General features: G+C 31.4%; 2 protein-coding genes across 3 annotated transcripts in view; one reads left to right on the forward strand and one right to left on the reverse strand.

The window, feature by feature from the left end:
- Positions 1-4,602, reverse strand: part of Septin1 (Septin 1) — a 39,243-nt gene extending 34,641 nt beyond the window's left edge. The window contains exons 1-2 of the mRNA XM_075363270.1: positions 4,441-4,602; positions 3,037-3,229 (exon numbers count right to left, since the gene is read on the reverse strand). Of these exons, the coding sequence (XP_075219385.1) occupies positions 3,037-3,229; positions 4,441-4,464 (217 nt within the window). The 5' untranslated portion in view covers positions 4,465-4,602. The remainder of the gene's footprint in view (positions 1-3,036; positions 3,230-4,440) is intronic.
- A 10,823-nt stretch (positions 4,603-15,425) lies between these two features.
- The window catches only part of EDTP (Egg-derived tyrosine phosphatase), a 52,472-nt gene continuing 44,100 nt past the window's right edge, over positions 15,426-23,797 (forward strand). For both annotated transcript variants that reach the window (XM_075363283.1, XM_075363284.1), the window contains exons 1-2: positions 15,426-15,617; positions 18,982-19,038. In XM_075363283.1, coding sequence (XP_075219398.1) covers positions 15,522-15,617; positions 18,982-19,038 — 153 coding nt within the window. In that variant the 5' untranslated portion in view covers positions 15,426-15,521. The remainder of the gene's footprint in view (positions 15,618-18,981; positions 19,039-23,797) is intronic.

The following is a 23,797-nucleotide window of genomic DNA, read 5'->3' on the forward strand; positions in this document are numbered from 1 at the left end:
ATGTTATCCCAGGGAAGGTTTTCAGCCATAGACCAAGGCTCTAGCTTCCTTGAAGGTTAAGATATTAAAAATATTCATTATTTCTTTACATCCAAGGAGGTGAAATTGAGAATTACAGATATTCATTATGGAAAAAATAGATTAATCCTTTTACTTCATTATTACACTTCTCCCACCAAGCAAAGAAATAAGTTATGAATTTTTCAATGTCAATGATGTGTGTACTTTAGTTACCATAGTTACTAGTAATCTATCTTTTGTAATTTAGTTTCTTTTTCAGACTTCCATAAAGCCTGAATACTGTAATTATTATTTATAGTATTGCTCTCACAAACATGAGGATAATGTACAGTGTGGGGTCCAGCGGGTGGAGCCCTCTGGGTAGATAGGAATGGCGACCGAAGCAAGCTCTACAAGTGTCCAGGGTGCCTGTTCCAATCTCACCCCCCCCCTGGCAAGTTGGGACTGGTGAGCAAAGCAAGCTCTGCAGCCATGGGGTAGGTCCCTTGGCCTTGGGAGGCCCCGAGGAGCTGCTGAGTTGGCTCCACGATTCGCCTGGGGTGATCTGAGTTCCAAGGGTCCAGGTTCTGGATAGACAGGCCAGCTAGTAGTTTATAAAAGGTGTTGAAAATGACCTCCTCCAACATCAATACAACACTGCACACATTTCAAATTTTTCGGACACTTTAACCAGCTGATGAACTGGAATGTCTCATACATATGCCATTACTACAATTTTTAGTTCATCAAGCATGAGTGGTCTGTTGCAATACACTGCTTGTTTCACTGAGCCCCCAAGAAAATAATCTGGGTGGAATCAGATCAGGCGATCATGCAGGACACAGACTCCTCAAGATTAATCATTTACCAAAGACATTTTGTAAAAAATCATTAACCTGTTAGCTGTGTGTGCTGTATCACCAGCTTGTGGGAACCTACAGTAATTGATTTCCACTTCTATTAAATTTGTTAAAACAGTACAATAACAATCACTATTAACTGTAATTTCAAAAAGAGACTGGACCCACGATGCTCATTCTACTCACACTGACCTGTATTTCAATTTTCGCTTTGTGTAAAGATTGTTCATGTAATTTCATGGGGGTTAGTTATCGATCACAGTTGTGTATTTTGTAAATTAATATATCCTCCCATATGAAACCATGCTTCATCTGTAAAAAAACATAATGTCAAGGACGGAATTTTGGTCAATAAAACATATAAACCATTGACAATAATTTATTCTTTAGGCACGATCTGTAGATTTCAGTTTTTGAACACACACTACTTTGTAGGAAAAAAGTTTCGGTTCTTTTCTTACAAATTTATGCACAGTAACAAGTCCAATATCTTGCATATGTGCTAACTCACACACTGACTTTGATGGACTTTCAACCATAGCAACAGAAATATCAAGCAACTTATGTTCATTTAGTTTAAGTGGTCTGCCTTTTCAATCAGTGTCTTCAACAGAGCCTGCTGCCTGAAATTTTTCAGTAAGAATTCAAAGCATTGCCAAGAGGAAGAGGAGTATTGGGAAACTTTTCGGAAGACTTGTGCTTCAATAAATTAGTACATTTTCACCTTCATGAAACGAGAAAAATGTATTCCTCTACCAAAAGAACAACTTTCTACCTGAAACATGTTTCTCGCAACTTCTGATTCCCATAAACAAAACAACAAGAAACAAAGCACGTTCAATCACAATTCAACAACTGACATCTTGGTTTATTACTGGGCAAAGACCAAGAAACCCACAGGGCAACCAACCTAACGCCGAAAGAACAGAATGCACCACATAATTCTAAAGCATAGTGCACAGCAACTTTCTGAACACTCTTATCTTACAATAATTTCAGTAAAAAGCAAAATAAAATACTTAAGTTTTAATACTTTAATACTTACTTACACAGTATACTTAATCATTTGCAAAGTTAATAGGCCAATTTTAGGTCAAGGTCAATTAAAATAAAATAAAAATCTAAATTGAAGTTTCATCTTCAGCTATTTTACCTCATTAATTTCTCTTATCATAAATAGCAATTTCACCGATATCAGAATTATTAAGCATCTGCTGCCTGCTATAGCTAGATCCTGTACACACAGATTTAATGTTCTAGACCTCAAACTTACAATCATTTCCAGAAATGAAACAATATAGTGATGGACCTGCACTTTCCTTCAAATGAACATAGGATTTAACAAGATTGAATGACAAACCTTTGGGGTCATCATCAACCACAGAAGTGTCACAAAACAAATTGTGACCCAAAACCCCATGGTGAGTTTACACTCAAGATCTTTCAAAGTGAGAAGCAACAATTGTATTGAGTAATAATAATAATACAATAACATAAAAAAGTAAAAAATAATAAATATACTTTATATAAATTATTATAGAAGCAAAAATGAAAGTAACGGTTATTTATATCCTGATTGTGAATATGTTCTAATATACAACTGAAGTAAAAAGACCAGCTGACAGCACTGCATTGGCTGATGGCTAATTTAACAAAAAATCCTAATTATTAACATTTATTTGGATCAGCTATTAACTGTGAATTTAGCATTGGGCAAAATTGATTTTTTCAATAAGAAAATTACATACTTAGGTATATTAAACAAAAAAACAAAAGTTATGATTGACAAGATGAACCACAAAGGTTAAAGATTTTTGAAAACTCATTAAACTGTTTCATGTTTCTCATGACTTAATTAAAAAATAATAAATTAATAACTTTCTAAATTTAAACAAACACACACAAAATATACAAAAACACACAAAAAAACCAAATAACAAATATAAATTAGTCTCATGATCACAGTGTTGCTGCTTGGCAATCGCATACACTTATATAAAAATATTCTTGGTATAGTGTATTTGCAACAACCCACAGTGATATATTTGCAACAATCCACAGTGATACACAACACACTCATAAAAACAGATACTTGGATTTTATCATTAAATTAAGTATATCTGTAATAGTAACTGGTTTTAAGATTCCTAAAGGAATGAGTGCCAAACATCCTTACCAACAGCATCTGGTATTATTCTTTCAGGATAAAGATCAGTGAGGAACAGACTGTTGACAAGAGTGCTTTTCCCAAGTCCTGATTCACCCACCACCATCAGTGTAAATTCAAACCCCTTCTTCACAGACTTCCGATGCACTTGGTTAGGTAAATTAGCAAAACCCACATACCCTGGGGTCTCCAGACTAGCAAACTGGAAAAAAATTAAATGTACACAAAACTTAACATATTCATATTTATGCATTAGTTAATTTAAAAGCAAATTTTGTATATTATGTAAGTCAATTCGATTAGTATCATTATGCAATTGCAATTTTGTGTAACTGTCAAGAGCAATACAATAACAAATAGCAACAAAAAAATTTATCTTTACTAACAGGCCAGCAGAAAACCCTGAAAATTATATTTTACTCGACCATTTCTAAATCGTTCATTAACCAGCCATAAGTAAAACAAAGCCCGTACTTTATTATCTTGATGGCATCCAATAAAATATATATCTCATAAAAACTTATGGACTGTCACAAAATCTAAGAAGACTCACACTACACGCATCTACAAAACCAAAAAGTTTATAAAATAATTTAGTAAATTCATATTTGCAATGTCTTGCCCCTGACAGGTGGTGATGGAGATTGTACAAAGTATTAACCTTTAATGACATACTAAACGAAACTTATTTTAATTTCCTTTCTTTATTATCCTTTATTCTCTATTCTTTCAACAGGAATCTACAGATTGAAAATTTTATAAATTTAAACACTATAATATTACTCAGTTAATCAGAATTAAACAGTTATATAATTAAATTCATACTCCAACAATCGGTAGTAGTTATAACAATTTTATTATTATATTTAAGAATTGCTCATAATCACTATGAAAAACTAACAATTTAAAATAAAATACCCAAAAAATATAATTAAGAACCAAAAATGTAGTTCATATAACGTTTCAGATAAAAGCAATGATGTAACATAACATTTTAACAGTATGAACAATTAACTATCAAAACCAATAAAACAACATAAAAAGTTAGGAGTAATTTCAAAAAATGTTAGCCGGTTTCAAATATTTCAACCACTAAAACTGTTGTTCCCAACAATAAAAATAATTACGGCTGGGAGGTGAAATGTTAGATTTTCAGTCATTAAAAAACGTTTAAATATGCAACACACTTAAACTACAGGCTATTGTTAAGTGCAAATACGGAATACAAGGCGATATGGAATACAGGTGTAATAAAATACTAAGGACTAATTTCTTTAATTTCGAATTCATTATTATTATTATTACACCGATGCAACAACTGTTGTCAAATGGTGAGGTTATGAGTCACCAACACCCACTCCCATGTCAAAATGCAAAAAAAATCATTCAGAAAACAGTACATGCAGTGCTTACCGTTTTAAGTGACTCTGCAGACATTCTGTTAAAATATGTGAATAAATGAAAAAAAATTAATTTAGCACAAACTACAATTAACCCCCCAACAAAGCGCTAAACAATCACTCGACTTCCCGATGCCATTACCACAGGACGTTAACACATAACTATCAGACGGATGTGGCGTTACGTCATCAGAATTGTGCCATTCAACCCGGATTGTTTGAATATGCGATAAGTCCCAGTGCAGTTAAACATATATACAATGGTATTTCTTATAATGTTATGGCCTATGTTAATATATATAAAGCAGTATGTCTGGAGTTTCCTATCATTTCTAGCATTACTCTTTAATTTTCTAATGTCAAAAGAAGTTCTGCTACAAATTTTGCTTCAACAAATTCCAAATTTTCTAATAAAATCTTAACCTTTGGCTATAAGCATACCAATCCTCTTTAACCCCCAAAAAATATTTATGGTAATCTTCAATTTTTTTTAGGATGCTGAAAATAGGGGTACTATAGAATGGCCATTAGACTAGACATATATTATTTTATTTTAAGACGACATTGTTATGGTTATAAATTACTAAATAATGTAAAGAGATTCCAGATGTTAAAGAACCACTAGATTGTAAGGGATGAACACAGTCTGTGGGGGGTAGTTTTTTAATATATTTAAATTTTTAAAAAAGAAAAAAAAGCAGTAAGATAGACATAATTATTTGGGAATCTAAATTAATTTTTTTTAAGACACTGATTGATGTGCTGTTTGTATTTTGAATCTATTCATTTGTTACTTTATAGTATTTAAGTTAAATTTAAGGGGGTAACAGTTTCGAGAACAAAGTTTTTGTTCTGTTTTCTTGGGGTTCTGTTTTTGTTACGAGTAAGATGATATCTTTTATATTTCTATACAAGACTGAATCCTTTTTATATTTGTGTTGTAATTTATGTTTGTTTTGTATAAAAAAAAAATAAAAATATGTTTGTGCAATTTTTTTATCCCAAAATCACTCATACATTCTATCCTCATGAACTTTGAAACAGTTGCTAATAATTTTGTTGTTTGTCCCTTCACATACATTCTTTGAAGGCCAAGTAAAAAAGAAACACAGAAACAAACCTAAATAAAAAAATAGAGCATAAAGTACTGAATACCAAACCAGTAAAAAAAAAAAAGAACTGGAAAACTGAAGTCAATAAGATTATCTATTTAGGCCTACCTTGCCGAAAATAGTCACCTAGTTGTCTGTTTATTCATGGATATTGCTTGTGTATTAGTTATGAAAAGGTTTGCTCACCAGAATTTCTGAAAAAATCCTAAAATGGTTACAGTAATTAGGAATATATTACAATAGATAGATAATAATAATAATAAAGTTTTATAACTTTTGTTGAATAATCTAACTACATGATGAAATAAAGTGGGCAAGAGTGTATACTATGGCTCATACCTTAGAAATTTGTTCTATATTTTATACTTAAAATAGTATAACTACAAATGTATAACTGTTATTAATAGAAATCAATAAATCTTTTTGACGTAGCATGTGGATGTAAATAAAAATTAGAGCTAAGCTGTCAAGTAGCTCTACAAATAAAATTCAGAATTTAAAATTTTTTCCATGGTAGTTGATAGTGAAAATTATATAACCATAATTTTTTTTTAATGGTGAACCAAACCAAATTTAATTAATGTTTTAAAAACTCATATTCAGATACTGTCATCTTCTGTAACTGGTGTTGTTCCTCATTCTGAGATCAACTGGTGTTATTGCTGGCAGATTTCTTGAATTAAGAAGACTTACTTCGAATGTGGTAAAAAAATATTAGGATAAACACACATGCTCACAAAACATATACTGGCATAGATACGTTGATGACACTGCTTAACTGTACCAAGACAACACATGACTAACTAAAACATTAACAGGTTGAAGACCTTGACATATTTTTGTAATTTTGGTTTTAGTCAAAATGATTTATGATTTCTGTTACACTTAGTTTGGCCATTTTCTTTTCTTTTTTTTATTCAGAATGTTTTAATGATTTTTTGTACAATTTTTTGTCAATATCAAATAGCTACCTATTTTTGCAGTTAGCCCACATTTGGTCTTTTTTTGGGGCATGAGACTGATCAGTTCCACAAGAGTTCACCTATCAAATTCACACATTTGGCTTTGTGCACTCTAGTGAGACTGATACATCCCACAGTATTTATTTTTCTTTTGAAAAACAGGCTATTTTATTTTTTTATAGCTTTTGAATAGGATACTTCTATCATTTTCTTTTGCTATTACTATGCAAAAAATTATGAACAGATTTTTAATTACATAAAATTAATTATTTTTTAAATATAATTAACCGATACGTTCAGGTATCCTGTTTTTACTGTAGCACAGAGAGCATCTTTTAACCAGAATTTCCTACGTCATAAGGATATTCGCTTATTTACTTTTTAAACATATGGAAATTTATTAATATTATAGGTCATCTATGTTATAAGATTTTATTTCACTACTTACATGGACAAATCTTTCTGTGTTTGCCATCAGGATAAAAATACAATTCGTTTAATTTTTTTAGTAATATGTTCGTTAAAACAAATGAAAAAAATTGCATAATTGACCAAACTAATGGACAATGTATTGGTTTGAAGTATTATTCGATAACTGATTCGGAGCAATTTTTTATAAAGTTATATTTTGAGAATGTAAATAATGTACAAAAAATTGTACATTACTTCACTTTCATATTGAAACTATTTTTAGCAGAATGCTAATTAACAAAAAAACCTTAAAAATATAAATGTATTTGATGGAAAAAAACAATCATTGAAAGAAAAAATGAGATTTAATTTATTAAATGAAATTTTTGTTGACAAAAACAGCTAGTTACCCTGTTGAATATTGTGTGAATTTTTCATGACTTGTTCAAAAGACTGACCGATCCTAATACAATGCTCAAGTATATAGAAATGTTTTCCTGACTCTTCTCTATTGATTCATTGGTTAGTCATACGAGCAAATGGTAGGTTTACCATACGTTCGGGATTAGCCCGGACAATCCTGGTTTTTCAGTGCTGTCCGGGGTAATGTCAAGGATTTGAGAATAATATGACTGGCGAGGATTATTTTTAATTCTAGACGTATATGTTCGACATTGCTTTTTAAACATTCTCTTACGGCCGTGCATCTCTCAGCCGACCTTGGAGCAAACGCTGACGTTGATTTTGACGGAGGCGTGGCTACTGGTCTCGCCACAACTTTTTAGTTAGTTATTTGGCAACACAACAGAGACAATGTGTTTATATTGTTTTTGTGTGTGAAGTAACTCGTCCACATGTTTTTGATAATTTTGTCTCATCGTTTATCAATGGGCAAAGATAAAGTGTGTTTAATGTTAACCTGCAACAGGAATACAAATTTTTGAAATTGTGTAATGACAATAACAATGAACGTGTTTATTGCACACTATGTACTGGAGAATTTTCTGTTGCACATAAAGGAAAGGGTGATATTAAAGACCACGTGAAAACAGCTAAACATAGGAGTGCTATTAATGCCACAGCTTCAGCAAACAAGAGATTTTTTTAAAGCCAAAGATGGAACTAAGAATAATAGTGACCTGGAGTGTTAATTTTCATTCCACAGTGGTAGACACAAACTCAGTTTTAAAACATCAGACTGCACATCTAAATTGGTTAAAAAGTTATATGACCCAAAATTTTCATCTGCTAGAACCAAAACCAATGTTATTTCGCCATTTATATTAAATAATGTGTTGCGTTCTTTGGAAAACATTAATTATGTAATGTAATGATGGATACTTGAAGAGTATAAAATGTTACTTAAGTAACATAAAATATAAACTTGAAGAAAAGTTAGTTTGTTATACTGCTAACACTAACAGTAATTTTGGTGGTGTGAAGAGAAAGGGGAATGAAAATGTGTTCAGAAAAGTTCAAAGTGATTTAGATAGGTCTATTTTACGAATTGGTTGTTCAGCCCACATTGTACATATTCAGTACAAACAGCACGTGATTCTCTACCCCTGGGCATAGAAGTTATAAAAATCGATAAATATTTTCACATATATACAGTAAGAGTAACGAAACTTAAAGAGTTTTGTGAATTTGTGGAAACAGATTACAAAAAAGTATTATCTCATAGCGGCATAAGGTTCCTTAGTTTGTTACCTGCAATAGAAAAAATTATTTCCATTTTTGATGGCCTAAAATCATACTTCTTATCTTGTGAAAAATGCCCAAAATTATTATTTGATTTTTTTTTAAATCTAGAAAGTGAACTCTTTTTTAAATTTTTATATGGTACTCTACAGTTAGGCATAAAAGTTTTACAATTAGGGTCTGAAATTGGAAGCTAATACTATCACAGCAACAGAAGCATTTCAAACATATTCTGAATTAATTTTTCAACTTCAGGAAAGAAAAACCCACAAATTTATACCATCTTCGGCCAAAGAATTGCTATACACTCTAAAAGAAAATAATGATGTTCAGGAACAAAAATTCTTCTCAAGTGTAGACAATTTTGATAAAATTCTAATATCCAATACTTAGAGTTGAGGAGAGCCAGTTTTGTTTGATAAAGTTAGTAAGTTTCAGTGGATAAATTTACAAACTGAAATTGCCTGGTCTGATTAGAAGAGTGCACAAGTTAATGAAATTATAAAAGATTCCATAAATATTGATGACCTCTTTGATGAATGTACATTGTTGAACCAGGTAATTCAAAACCAAGTGTAGGAGTGTAGGTTGTGGTTCTGAAAAAGTACCAGATACTGTTGAAGAGAAGAGGAAGGCAATCTTTAAGGTGTTTCAAAAAACTAATATTTCATGTTGCAATATTTCTAAAATGGTTGAGTGTGCAATGTCTTTGCCTGGGGCATCTGCTCCAGTTGAGAGAGTTTTTTTCAATTACAGGGAACATTTGGTCTCCAGAAAGGGGTAGACTTTCAGTATCTACTGTTAAACATCTGCTAAATGTTAAAATTAATTCAGAACTTTCTTGTTGTGAATTTTATGTTGTAATTAAAACAAAACATTTCTGAAAAGTCATGTCTCGTGAAAAATACAACTGAATAAATAAAGTTTACAATTTCAGTAAACTGTTACAATTGTTAAATAATTTCAAAAATATGTCCTGGGTTGAACCCAAAAAAATATGGTAAGCCTACCAAATGGTGTCTCTCAAGTTTTAAAAATGACTATAAATGAGTTTAAAAGTGAGACTAATCAGTGTCACAATATTTGCAGCACTAGACTACTTGTGAGACTGATAAGTCCCTCAGGTCTGCAAAAACAGTTTTGCATGTGGGACTGATCAATGTCACTGTGCCTGCAATAACACACCATAGTGAGACTGATAAGTTCCACAAAGTTGCTAACCTGTTAACATTATTGTCATAGGATGTTCTGCTTGTTGGCAGATTCCTGGCACCACTTTTCTCTTTTCCTGTTAAGCCTCCGGGAATAACTGTTCAGGTATTACTTTAGAGGATGAATGAGAATGATATGTATGAGTGTAGATTCTTGTACAGTCTCAGTTCGACCATTCCTGAGATATGTGGTTAACTGAAACATAACCACCAAAGAACACCAGTATCCATGATATACTATTCAAATCTGCATAAAAGTAACTTGCCTTTACTAGGACTTTAATGCTGAACTCTCAACTTCCAAATCAGCTGATTTCAGAAGACGCGTTCACCACTAGACCAACCCGGTGGGTTTCCCTGGCACTAGTATTGTCTTCATCCGTTTCTGTCTCATGCTTTCCTTTTTGTCTCATGATAACCTTCAATCCCCTTTATGTAATTTATTAACTTCAGCCTCTTCCTTTTTCAATATTTCTCTTCCTTTTTTTCCTCTGCCTAATTCTAACACATTTTTTGGTTCCAACCTTTGTAGGTATCAGTACATTTTGCACCAATACCTAAAAAGGTATTGTGTATTGCACATTGAAAGTATTTCATCTACTCCTTCATCTTCTAAACATTTAAATAGTTCTATTAGAAGTTTATCTACTCCTGTTGCTTTCCTGTTCTTCATGTCTTTAATAGCTTGTGTAATTTCAGATCTGAGGATTGGTGGGCCTTTTCCTCTTCCATAATTTCTTCTTCTCCCTCAGCTTCCTGTGTTTTACATATTCTTCTCCCTGTGTACAGGTCCTAGATACTCTTCCCAAGTTTCTTTATCTCATCTTCTTTATAAACGTTTTTATCATCTTTCTTCTCAATTTCTCACATTTTGTAAGTAGGTTTTTTTTTCTATCCCATGTGGCATTTTTTACCTTTTTATATATGTCATACATCCTTTTCTTTTCTAAATCTTCTATGTCTTTACATTCTTTTTTTTAACAACCTTTCCCTTGCTTTATGTGTCTCTCTCTTTAATTTGTTATTCAATTTTCAATAGATTGCTCTGCTGCAATCTCTTTATTTTTATATTTTTTTTCTTCCATTTTTTATATAATTTATTTTGTTACCCAAGGTTTATTTGACTGAATGCCATCATAGAAACAATTCTTTCCTTTGTAGCTTTCCTCAGGTGATTTTAGCCTTGACCACATTTCTTCTACTTGTTCATTTTCCCTTTTACCTTGAGTAATTGCCTTTGTCATCATTTCACCCCTTTTACTCTCCTTATGTCCTCTAGCTCCTCTACATTCTATTTCTTCACATTCATTGGAGTTTGAATTCTTTTTAATCTTATTTTTATTTCCATCATAGCAGAATATAATCACTTCCTGTATCAGCTCCTGGAAGCCCATTTGCCTTCTAAACAACATTCCTGTATCTATTTTCTACCAAAAAATGATCTATCTGAAAGTGAGATCCATCTGTTGGTCTTGTTCAAATATATCTTCTTCGTTTATGATTCTTGAAAAACATATTCGTAATAAATAAATCCTTCTCTTGGAAAAATTCAACCAGACTATCTCCTCTTTCATTTCATGTTCCCAATCCGAATTTTCCCACTGTCTTGCCATCTTTACATTCTCCCACCACTGTGTTCCAGTCCCCCCATAATTATTTTACAGCAATCCTGTTCATTTTCTAATAACTCCTTAATGTTATTGTACATCTTTTCAATATCTTCTTCCTTATACTCCAACATTGGCATGTACATCTGAACTGTTACTAGATCTTTTGGCAGCACTCCAGTCCTTAAAGCCATTACTTTATCATCAAGATAAATAACTTTTTGTACTCTTCTTGCTACATTATTTTTTACAGCTATTCCTACTTCGTTTTTTCTTCTTTCAATTTCTGACTTATATAAGGTAACTTCATCACTTCTCAACTCTCCTCTTCGCTCCCATCTAAGCTAGCTTATCCCTACTATATCCACTTTATTTATTTTTATTTCTCCAAGTTTTCCAACTTACCTGATGGCAATAATGTTCTCACATTCCATGTACATATTCTTACTGCTTTGTCTTCTCTGCAACACTCCTTTTGCTGCTTCCCCTCCCAAAGATCCAAATGGGAAGTCATTTTATCCCTGGAATATTTAACAAAAGAAGACATCACCATGGTGTCTGATTGGGAAAAATTAATATAGTGGTAATACAGTGGTTGATAGGGAAGAGACCCTCTTTGGAGTGCATTTACTGCGGCCAGATTAATACTGTGGTTTACACCTTTTTTGAATGTCAGAGATGAGTAGCGTTCAGACCCAGGGATAGGAGTCTTAAATCCCTAGGAAGTGTCATACAATCCATTTTGCGGGATCACATAAGTGGAGTGTGTGTTGCAGCTGGTTCAGGAAGGTGTTACAGCTCAAGATCTCTGAGGAGTGAGTTGTGGAGCAGGGAGGGGTTGGTGAAGAGACAGTCCTTGCATCAAGGTAGCTCCTGCTACCTAGAACTCCACGTCTGTCTGCTCCACAGTATGCCATTGAAAGGAGGGCAGGGTTGCGTTGTCTGCCTGGGGCTTACATCTGCCTAGGTATGCCACCTGACTTGGGATACCATCAGATAGACCGATTTGATATGGTATAGGTGAAAGAAGACCTGGAGAAATTGGAGGGTGGAGGTCATTATGGCTTATGGTTCATAAGCCTAAAAACATGGGTAAGGCTGGGAAGGGACAGCTCACTCACGGAGGTGGTAGGGGACCTTGGGTCACTGCCATCAATGAAGTGGAGTGGGTGAAACTCCTGACCCAGTCTTTTGTGACCCATGAAGAACAGCATGTCCTGAGCAATGCCTTATGGCGGGTATCGGGACATGTTGTCTTAGAGGGAGGTTTTTAGTGACTCCCCGTCTTTGACGGGAAACCTCACACCCCCAGTAGTGCGAGCTGCTGGGCGTCTGGTTGCAGATTTTTCCTCCTCCTTCTGCCAGCTGTAAAAACAAAAGAAAAATACAATAGTATTCTGCCTTCTGTATCCTAATGCCATTGACTATAGAAATTTCTTCCATCTTTGAGGGTGATTTCTCATCCATAGGGCAATAGTTCCCCAAACCCTTATTTTTATTCACCCTCCAAAAAGATCGTTGGCATTTATAGGGGCAGAGCTCCTTATCCTAGGAGCTGTTCAGTCCCTTTACTCATTAGATATTAGCTACTTGTATGTACCTAAACCAACCAACTTTAATATATATAATTGTTGCCCCGTCTCTACTGCAAGGAGGTGAATTTCAGGATTTTCCCTTCATGAAATCTAAGACCTAATTGGCATTTCTTAGAGTCTTTAGTACTTTTAGAGAGGATTAAGAACATAGATAAACAACATACACAAGTTAAACTTCACTACTGAATACTAACACAATAAACAAATAGATTTTCTTGACCGCACCACCATGAAATGTAACCAACAAAGACATAATTTCAATATACACAAAAAGCCTACAACAATTGATATTCTTATTCATAACTGCTCAAACAATCTGATCTTACAAAAACTATAAGCTTAATTAATTAATTCAATAAGCTTAAGTACTTATCCACAGACCACTAAACCCACCCAAGTCATCTGAAGATCAAATAAAACTCAATACTATAACCTGGCACAAACAGATGCATTAGAATATTCAGCACAAAATAAATAAAAACAAAGATAAACATTAAAAAATATAGCTCACTAACATATGTAAACAGAGATTAAGTTCTCAATTTTCTTTGTTTTTAAACTGAAAATGGGCTCAAATTTAAAAAAGTTGTATATAATAAAGTTTTCAGAATAAAAACAAACCAGCTCGTTTACCACATTCATATACAGTCTTCCTAACTCAAAATAATTATTGGTGATGAAATCAAGTGATGCAATAATGAGAAAAAGTAGTATCTGTCACTGAAGATGGCAACTGAATAGCAACTGAAAGCATTGTAACATAAGTTTTAAAAACATCATGTTAATTAAATCTGATTTGGTTTAGTATTAAAAACCCAGCAATTTTACATAAAAATACAGAATTTAAAAAAAAATTGAATTAACTCAATAGATTAATTACAATAATTATAATAAACTATAATTAAACATTATTTACAACATTATTTTTATTGTTCCAACATTAATATTAAATATGAAATATACATTCCTAAAAGTACAAAGGTGTTACTTAAATTGAACATATCCCAACAAAAGATTGAAGAATAATGTTTGATTACATTAAATATCTTTTAATCATTAATTAACTATTTATTCTTTTTTTTTTATTTATAATTGAAACTATAATGATCAGCATAATGAAACTTGGTAACTCTTATAAACTATTAAAGATTCACTAAGTTTAACAGATATTATTTTACAAGAATATCTTACAGAAAACATTATATTGTTCCTTTATTGAAGTTAGTGGTATTTCTGTTGATATTACATTTCAAAAACTATGAATTGCCTATAGTATACATAACTGTTCAAACATGTAATCTTTTATAATGTGAGAAATATAAATAAATATACTTATTTATAATATAAAACACATGAACTGGCAAACATATAAAGCCAGAAATATGTATATTAAAATGTAGTAATTGTACTAAATACTACATTAGACAGAATGGGCGCATATCAACCTATTGTTGTAAAGAATGAATACACAGTTTACACATAATAACAGAATCAACCATCATCTCATAGGAATGCAACATATACACATACATTAACTACAAAACATGCAAATCTTACTCATAAAAATCCAACACACTCAAACATGAGATTTATAAATACACAAAATTTAACAAAAACAACATATTAAAAGAAAAACTGAATATTACTCAAATTAATACTGGTACTAAAGGAATCAGTATACACAAAATCACAGGAAAAATTGTAGATAAAATATTGAGAAAGCAGGTTTTTGCAACAAAATTTTTAAAATGTAGCTGATGTTAGCACATTAAATTACAAATTACTGTGTTTCTTTTTACAATCACACATGTAACTCTAGCAGGAGTTACATCCTTCTACATTATTCAGGGTGTAAGAAAGAAAACTAATCAATCATTAAATTTGTAAAATGTTCATAAAAACTTTTAATAATGAAAGGATCTTAAAAGTCAATCATTACATTTTAAATAGATATTTGTTATTATTTTCTTAGAATAAATTTGATTACAAATCTACAATTTTTACATTATAATGCCAGCTTCCAAAAATACGATCGTAACCATGATAACATAAAAAAGTAAACCGATATAATATTAGAAAATGTTTAAGATAAAAATTTATTTTATCCAAAATCCGTCATCTTCATACAAATATCGTGACAACTTTTTTTTTCAATTCATACTCTACGCGTAACATTGAACTGCCATTCGAATATTGACTTCCTTGTCTGATAAAAAAGTAATATATTTTCAACTCCGTTTCAAGCTACATGATATATTTTTTGCGTAAGATATTGTTATTATAAGTGTTTTTTTAAACTAATAAATTAATTATTGTGACTTTTTATTTTTCGTAAATAAGCTGCGTCGTAAATAGCCTCAACTACAGATTACCTTCAAAAATAAAATGGCAGTGGTCCGTCCATGTGTTCTTGCACAGTCTACCATGGAAGATGAATGCGGCGTGTTTTGGTAAGGCAAATTTTGTTTTGGTTAATTTAATTTGATTTCAACATCATGGAAGATTCTAATAATATAACTCGAGGGGATATTCAGCAACTTCTATTGTATTTTTCGAAAAATACGTATAGAGCAAAGGAAAATGATAGCGTGGTAAGTATAAAGTTGATAACGTATTTAATACTAACCTAGAAAAAACTAAGCATTAATTCTTGTGTCTTTTTTCCTCGAAAATCCTCTATTATTTTGATTAAAATACGACTAAAACGTACCTTTCACGTTGTACGTAAGAGTAAAAAAGCATTTTTACTGAAATTCTTAGTTTTACATTTTAATGAACTTGAATACATGTTTGAACTTGAATAAACTATTTAGTAACGTAAGTTCAGTGCTTTTGTGAGATATGAAGTGAAAAGAATTTCCTTTTTTTGCGAGTTTTTCACCTCTTCCAGTTTATTTTAAAACGATTGTGCTTGATACGTTGCGGTTATTCTAGTTGATAGTGCTAAATTTCTAGTTGATTAAAAGTTGTTTTTAATTCCCTTAAACTTTTTTTTTACCAGTATCAAAAGGCATTCGATAACGTAGACTGGAATAAAATGTTCAGCATTTAAAAAAAATTAGGGTTCAAATACAGAGATAGAAGAACAATTGCTAACATGTACAGGAACCAAACAGCAACAGTAACAATTGAAGAACATAAGAAAGGGAGTCCGACAAGGATGTTCCCTATCTCCGTTACTTTTTAATCTTTACATGGAACTAGCAGTTAATGATGTTAAAGAACAATTTAGATTCGGAGTAACAGTACAAGGTGAAAAGATAAAGATGCTACGATTTGCTGATGATATAGTAATTCTAGCAGAGAAAAGGATTTAGAAGAAACAATGAACCGCATAGATGAAGTCCTACGCAAGAACAAAACAAAAGTAATGAAATGTAGTAGAAATAACTAAGATGGACCACTGAATGTGAAAATAGGAGGAGAAAAGATTATGGAGGTAGAAGAATTTTGTTATTTGGTAGGCAGAATTACTAAAGATAGATGAAGCAGGAGCGATATAAAATGCCGAATAGCAAAAGCTAAATGAGCCTTCAGTAAGAAATATAATTTGTTTACATCAAAAATTAATTTAAATGTCAGGAAAAGATTTTTGAAAGTGTATGGTTGGAGTGTCGCTTTATATGGAAGTGAAACTTGGACAATCGGAGTATCTGAGAAGAAAAGATTAGAAGCTTTTGAAATGTGGTGCTATAGGAGAATGTTAAAAATCAGACGGGTGGATAAAGTGACAAATGAAGAGGTATTGTGGCAAATAGATGAAGAAAGAAGCATTTGGAAAAATATAGTTAAAAGAAGAGACAGACTTATAGGCCAAATACTAAGGCATCCTGGAATAGTCACTTTAATATTGGAAGGACAGGTAGAAGGGAAAAATTGTGTAGGCAGGCCACGTTTGGAATATGTAAAACAAATTGTTGGGGATGTAGGATGTAGATGGTATACTGAAATGAAACGACTAGCACTAGATAGGGAATCTTGGAGAGCTGCATCAAACCAGTCAAATGACTGAAGACAAAAAAAAAGTATCAGATTAGGGTTGTAGTCATTAATATCTAATGGATTACAGTTATTTAGTTTTTACTAAAAGGTGTATTCATCTAATTTTACTCTTTGAATAAAACTGCAATCATATTTTTGCACGTTACGGTATAGTTTAAACGATATAGTTTATGCTTGGGATACTTTATTTTGTCACTTAAGTTGAGTTACTTGACTCTAAAGAGTCGTTTTTCTAGTCTAGATTTTTATGGTGATTGAAATAATGTTAACTGAAATGTGAAAAATGTTAAATATACATGTTCTAATAAAAGTAGCTGTATATTTATTAAATATGTAGGATCATTCTACAAAACTTAAATTTATTTGTACAAGCTTTTCCTTTGTATTATACTTGCTCTGTAATTAAAACTGTTCATCACCAACATTATATGAAGAAAATTTATTTTGAGACTATTTGCAGGCCTGCAGGCCTTGATTTTTGTATTATTTGCTTTTCACATTTTACAAGTTTGTAGTGATGTCCTCTATCAACTTGATAGCTAAAAGCATTATTTATAAAATAAAAACTACTGTAAAACATAAAGGTAAATATATTTTCAAGCCGTCTTAATTGAGCACATAAAGTTAACTTAAAAAGTCTAAACCTCCTTGGATAGCCCACCATAACTTAATGCATTTACTCTCTCCTGTGAAAAAGGAACGGGGTTACCATTTAATGATCTTATGTTAAGATTTTCAATAAATTTGAAATTTCAAAAGGCAATTAGAAATCAGTCTCTTTTCACTCTTCTAAACCGATGTTTCTGGATCATTATTGATAAGTAAGTTTCCTACTCTGGATATATTTTCTTTGCTTTATGTTTTTGGTTGAGATTGCCAAACTTATTTTCTTGATCAACAGTCATTTTTATTTTTTACATTTTTTCAGTAAACATTGTTTAGGAATACTAATATTGTACTATTTCATTTGTAGGCCTGCCTCTTTTGAACCTTTCACTTTATTATAAAATATCCATTACATAAATCTTCATTTGTCTGATTTGCTGTTGGGTGAGTTGCAGTATCTCATGTTCTGTGGCTCATGGTAACATGTGATTAGTAGGATGATACCATGTACCCCCTACCAAGGTGACATCTGAAGTTGTTGATCAGATGAATCAGGTGTCGCATGATTAATTAGAACATATGGGTTAGGTATAGATCACCTTGTGATTCACATGGGAATCTATAATTGTAAGGGTTTACTGAAGTAACTATGAAAAATGATGACTGTCTCTGTTGCCATTTCAGTTAAATTATCTCTGATTATTATTAATCGTCATATTTATTTTTATCTATTATTTGTATTTGAATATATATGTATATTTTTTTCTATGTTTAATTTTAAATATCTTATGTATAAACTGGTTTCATTGGTGCTGCTAAGTAAATAGCAAATTCAGTTATCGTAGTATAGAATTGGTATTGGCACATTTATTATATGTGTATTTCATGACTGTTCTGTATGGCTTATGTTTCGTAGAAAGACTTTACATCTTTAGTTGTGTGTTGATTATAATTTTTTAAGGAGAGCTCTTGAATTTGTATACTTCATATTTTAGTTTAAATTTAAGATTTTGATAAAGAAATTGCTCTTTAGGTTTTATTCGTGAATCTTCCTTTTTAATTAAATCGTAGTAGAAAAGATTTACAAAGTTTTTAATTTTTTTTTGTGTGAGTGACGTATTTATGTTACATGTGATTAATCTGTAGTTTAGTTGGATTATTATTTTAAACTACATTAATGCAGATTGTTTGTAATTATTGTCCCCCAAGAATATACAACGTGAAACATTGCATATTAAAAATTAAAAAAGTGAATTTGTTATTGTCAAGTTCATTATAATTAGCATTTAAGAAATTTAAAACATGTCTTGTGTTAGACCCTGTTCATTTATCTATTTTATGTTTCAGTGTCAAGAAATAATGAAGAAGTGCCTGGATCTCGTCTCCTTAGACTACAGCCATGTAGTAAGTATTCATTTTTTTGTTAAGTTGTGTAATAATAATATTATTATTATTATTAAGCAAAATAGTTTTTCTTTTTAAAAACAAAATTTTAGCGCCTTATAATCTTGCAAAGTCTATTTTCAGTACAAAAATTAAACATTTTTAACAATACGTAAAACTTTCAGCTAGTTGTGAAGATTATGTTTAGAAACATAGCTAGCTCATCAGCTATTGAGATGTTCTTCTAGAAGAGTAACATTCAAATTGCTGTTTGATATATGTGTGATCATTGATAAACAGCAAGGAATCTTGCTGAAAGTAAAAGGGTAAATTCCTGTTACAAAATTTCTTTTTAAGGGAAAATAAACTTTTCTCTCATAAGTTTAACTATTTAAAATATGTGACAGTGTACTTTTAATTAAAATTTTCTTTTAGAGTTTTTGTAAGTATCAGTTGAATAATTTATTTCACTTCTGTGTTTGTAGTTTGTTCTATTCCATAAGAGATTATCTTTTTCTTTGTGAAATGTATTAAAAGCAAGAAAGTTTTAAACCCTTATTTTTTTCCCCACTAATCTTTACATATGGAGAAGAATAGTGTTTAAAATTAGATGAATTTGAATAATGTACGTAAAGTATCTGAAAATTAATAGATTAAAAATAAGTGTATTTGAATAGATTATATAAAAAATAATAAATTATTATAATACATTTTTGTTTGAAAAAAACCATTCTTATTGCAACATAATGCAGATTATTCTATACTTTGTTGACAATTCAAAATAAGAAATAGAAGTAAATGTTAATGATGTAGATTTATTTTTATAAACAAAATTATACTTTTTTAAATTTTATATTAATAAAAAATTGTTTATGTTATGAAGTTGTAATCCAGTCAGCAAATGCTGTGACCATTACAGTTATAAATCAAGGTTGGTTCAAAAGGTTCCTGGAGTTGCCTCATACAGTTTAAAATAGCGATTGTAATTAGGAAATTTTTGGTTTTTATGTTGACAGAACTCATAAGGTCATGATAACAGCTACATCACATGTATTTTGTTTTTGCATTCATTAGTACTAAAGTTGGTTGTTTCCTATTGTGTATGTCATAGTGAAAAATCTCAGCAATTGAACAGTGCACAATTATCAAATTTTGCTTAAAAAATTACCATCAGAAATATTAAAGTTGCATGAACAAGCATATGGATATTCAGCAATAAAGAAAATAGCGGTTTACAATTGATATAAGTGGTTTAGTGATGGATGTTTTACTGTTGAAGACGACATTTGTAGTGGGTCTTATAAATGAAGAAATGTTTAGCGTGTTGAAAATATTTTTCAATGTGATAAAAGAAAAACAAACTGTCAAGAAAATAACCTCAATAGCTGGAATGTTACAGTATTCTCCACCATAATGATCTGATTGCGCATCACATTTTTTTATATAATGTTCCAAAATTGTTAGCTGCAGAGCAGAAAGAAACTTGCTTAATATTGGCAAGAGACCTCATCACAATGGGAATAAGATTAGCATGGTGTTTTTTTTTATACAATCCACAAATAGAATACCAGTCATCAACATCATCTACATGGTCACAGAGATTTCATTGGAATAGAAGCAAAGGCAATTATGTCAGAATTTTTTTTGATTTGCATGTTTTCTATGAATTCATTCCTGACAGACAAACAGTAAATAAGGACATATAGTCGATATTCTTTGTCACAATTATCATATCTCTGATGATGAGTTTTTAAGGAAAATTTGATAATTGTGCACTGTTCAATTGCTGAGATTTTTCACTCTGATATACACAATAGGAAACAAACAACTTTAGTATGAATGTATGCAAAAACGGAATACATGTGATGTAGGTACATCATGACCTTATGAGTGCTATCAACATAAAAACCAATCAGTTCTCTGTCACATATGGGATGCAGTTAGAAGGAAACGTCCTGAATTATGAGAAACAAAGAATTGGATTCTTTTGCATGACAATGCACTGGCACATTGTGTTGTCTATGCTTATTAAACATTACCAGGTACGACATGATGTTAAAATTCTAGAGTGTACATCATATTCTTCCAACTCTGCATCAGTTAATTTTTACTATGTTTTCCAAATTGAAAACTGATCTGAAGGGAAAAAGATACAAGAACGCTGATGATGAGATGGTCAATGCAATGAGGCATCTGAGGGCAATATCTCAAAATGGATTCCATGAATGTTTCCAACTTGCGTTGACAAGAGTTTGTAGCTACTGAACAAAACTAATTTGAAGGAAAAGTATTCCAAAAACTTTCTCAAATAAGCAGTATTTGAAAAATAAACTAATTCTGAGAAAGTTTCGAATTGACAATGTATATTAGGTTTGCCTTTACATTTCTGTCGTTAAAATTACAATAATATGAGGGGCAATCAAATATAAATGGTAATTTTTTAAAAATAAATTTATTGATTAATAATATACACAATTCACATCTTCATATTTCTCTATATAGTTTCCTGCACGATCTACACACTTTTGCCAACAATTTGGAAGCTTGAATATTGTTCATAAAAAGTTTGAGGACGAGTTGTCAACCAATTTTACCTGCGCTCCTTGAAATTTCATTGTTTTCGAATCGTTCCCCTCCAAGCAATTCTTTCAAGGTGTAAACAAAAAGTAGTCACAGGGGGATAAATCTGGACTGTAGGGAGGTTGGTTTCCCAGTGCATTTTTTTCCAATTTATCCCTTGTCAAAATCCCTGGCATTATCATGGAGAAGGATGACATCACTGATGGGCATAGGCGACTTTTGTTGACTGTAGCAACTGGCAGTAATAAGCCACATTTACCGTTCATTGATTGTGGAGAATCAATGAGTAAAACTCCCCTTGAGTAAAAAAAAATCATTGGAAGAACTTTTCTGGCTGACAGATGGTTTTGGCCTTCACTGGACAGCCCTCATCTTTACTCGCCATTTTTGACTTCGGATTGTAATGATAAACTCATGTCTCATCACATGTGACGATGCACTTAAAAAAATTGCCCCTTCTTGCCAAAATCAATTCAAAAGTCTCTTGCAGATCTCTAACCTGTTCTGTGTTTGCTTTTCAGTCAACCTTGGAACACATTGAGAGCTAGTTTTTCTAAAGCCAAGTTGATCAGTGATAATAGATTGAGTACTCCCATAGCTTATACCCACTGCTGGTGCGAGTTTTTCAACAGTGAACTGGGAATCACTTTTGATAGGCTCTTGAATGGCACAGATGTTGTCAGCTGTGAGACTTGACCTTGGACATCGATCATGACTTTTGTTTTGTATACTTTCTTGCCCGCACTTAAATTGTCTGGCCCATGTATTTACTCGGTTCTGGGACAGTGTAGTGTCTCCAAACTGTACTTTTAAACAAGTTAAAATTTCCATGGGTTTAAGGCCTTCATTAGTTAAAAACTTTACAATTGTACGTTGTTCATTCATGGCTGTACTGACTACAGAACAGAGCGAAGGAGCTAATCAAAGCTGGTTCCTTCTCTATAACACACTGAACATTAAACTCCCACTCCACCTTGCTTGGAACTGCTTACGGCGTTGAATAGCAAAATTACCATTTAAATTTGATTCACCCTCGTATTTCATAAATTTTCATTATTTATGTACTAATGGAGTATACTTTGTTTAAAACATTTACTAGATAAATTTTATATTCTTTTCTTAGTTTTATATTATAAAAATAATTCTTTGAATTTTTTTTTTTAATTTGTTAATTAAAATGTATTCAAGGAGAAAATCAGTAGAAACTGTGAAATCAATTAATTTAAATGTATAATAAATAAATCAATCCATTTTAAATGAAATGTACCCTAGATTTTTTTTTTTTTGAGACTGCTAAATTACAAGAAATTTAAGTATTAAATTTATGAAATTTATTTTTCTAAGTTAATGTTTCTTCTGAACCAGATGACCAAGAAACATGCATGTTATACTGTTGTCTTTGTTTTGATGCTTGCATAACTCCAGTTTGTTCCTAATTATTAAATTTTGATTTTTGTTTTTTTATTAATTTTTGCTTCAGTTAGATTTTAAGAAGAAATTTCTGCGGTAAAGATTGGGTAAATTCTTCTCTAGCTTGAAGTAACCTGGTTCAAGTGGACAGTATTGCCAGGTGGTGAACAGTTAATATTAGTGTACTAGTATATTGTCCATGATTGTTCGTCACCTGATTGGTCATGCCACCAAGCCTGAAAAATTTTACCCGATCATTAAAACCAAACTTTTTCTTATAATCAAAACTATTTTCGTATGTTGAAATAAAAATTTATAAAAAATTTAAAACACAATTTTTGTCACTGTAAAAATTTTATTACAGTTGGACTAATAACACCAAGCCAAAAACAGTGATGTCATGTACATGTTGATCAGACTTCTGTTCTCAAAGAAAAAGTTATTATAGGAAATTAATCAGGTCTTAATTATTATAGACCACCAATTCTGCTGTGATTTAAATTTTTTGCGTCATGAGTATACAGGATTAGCATTTTATGCATTTTTAAAAATTAACAAAAATTAGTTATTTATAATAATGAGATAAAGTGAACTGAAATCAGGCAGTTGAAAAATGTGCAAGTTAGAAGTCATGCTTATGTAACCTCCATGACCCAACTAATCATAGCTCACTTTAATAACAAATAAAAATTTAAAACTTACATGAGCATAGATAAATCTGATTTATGTACTATTAAAATTTGATGTGATACAAAGTACCTTTTTTAATTATAAAAGGTGATAAAGGTAG

Source organism: Lycorma delicatula, chromosome 4, assembly GCF_047948215.1.
Source record: "Lycorma delicatula isolate Av1 chromosome 4, ASM4794821v1, whole genome shotgun sequence".
NCBI lineage: Eukaryota > Metazoa > Arthropoda > Insecta > Hemiptera > Fulgoridae > Lycorma > Lycorma delicatula.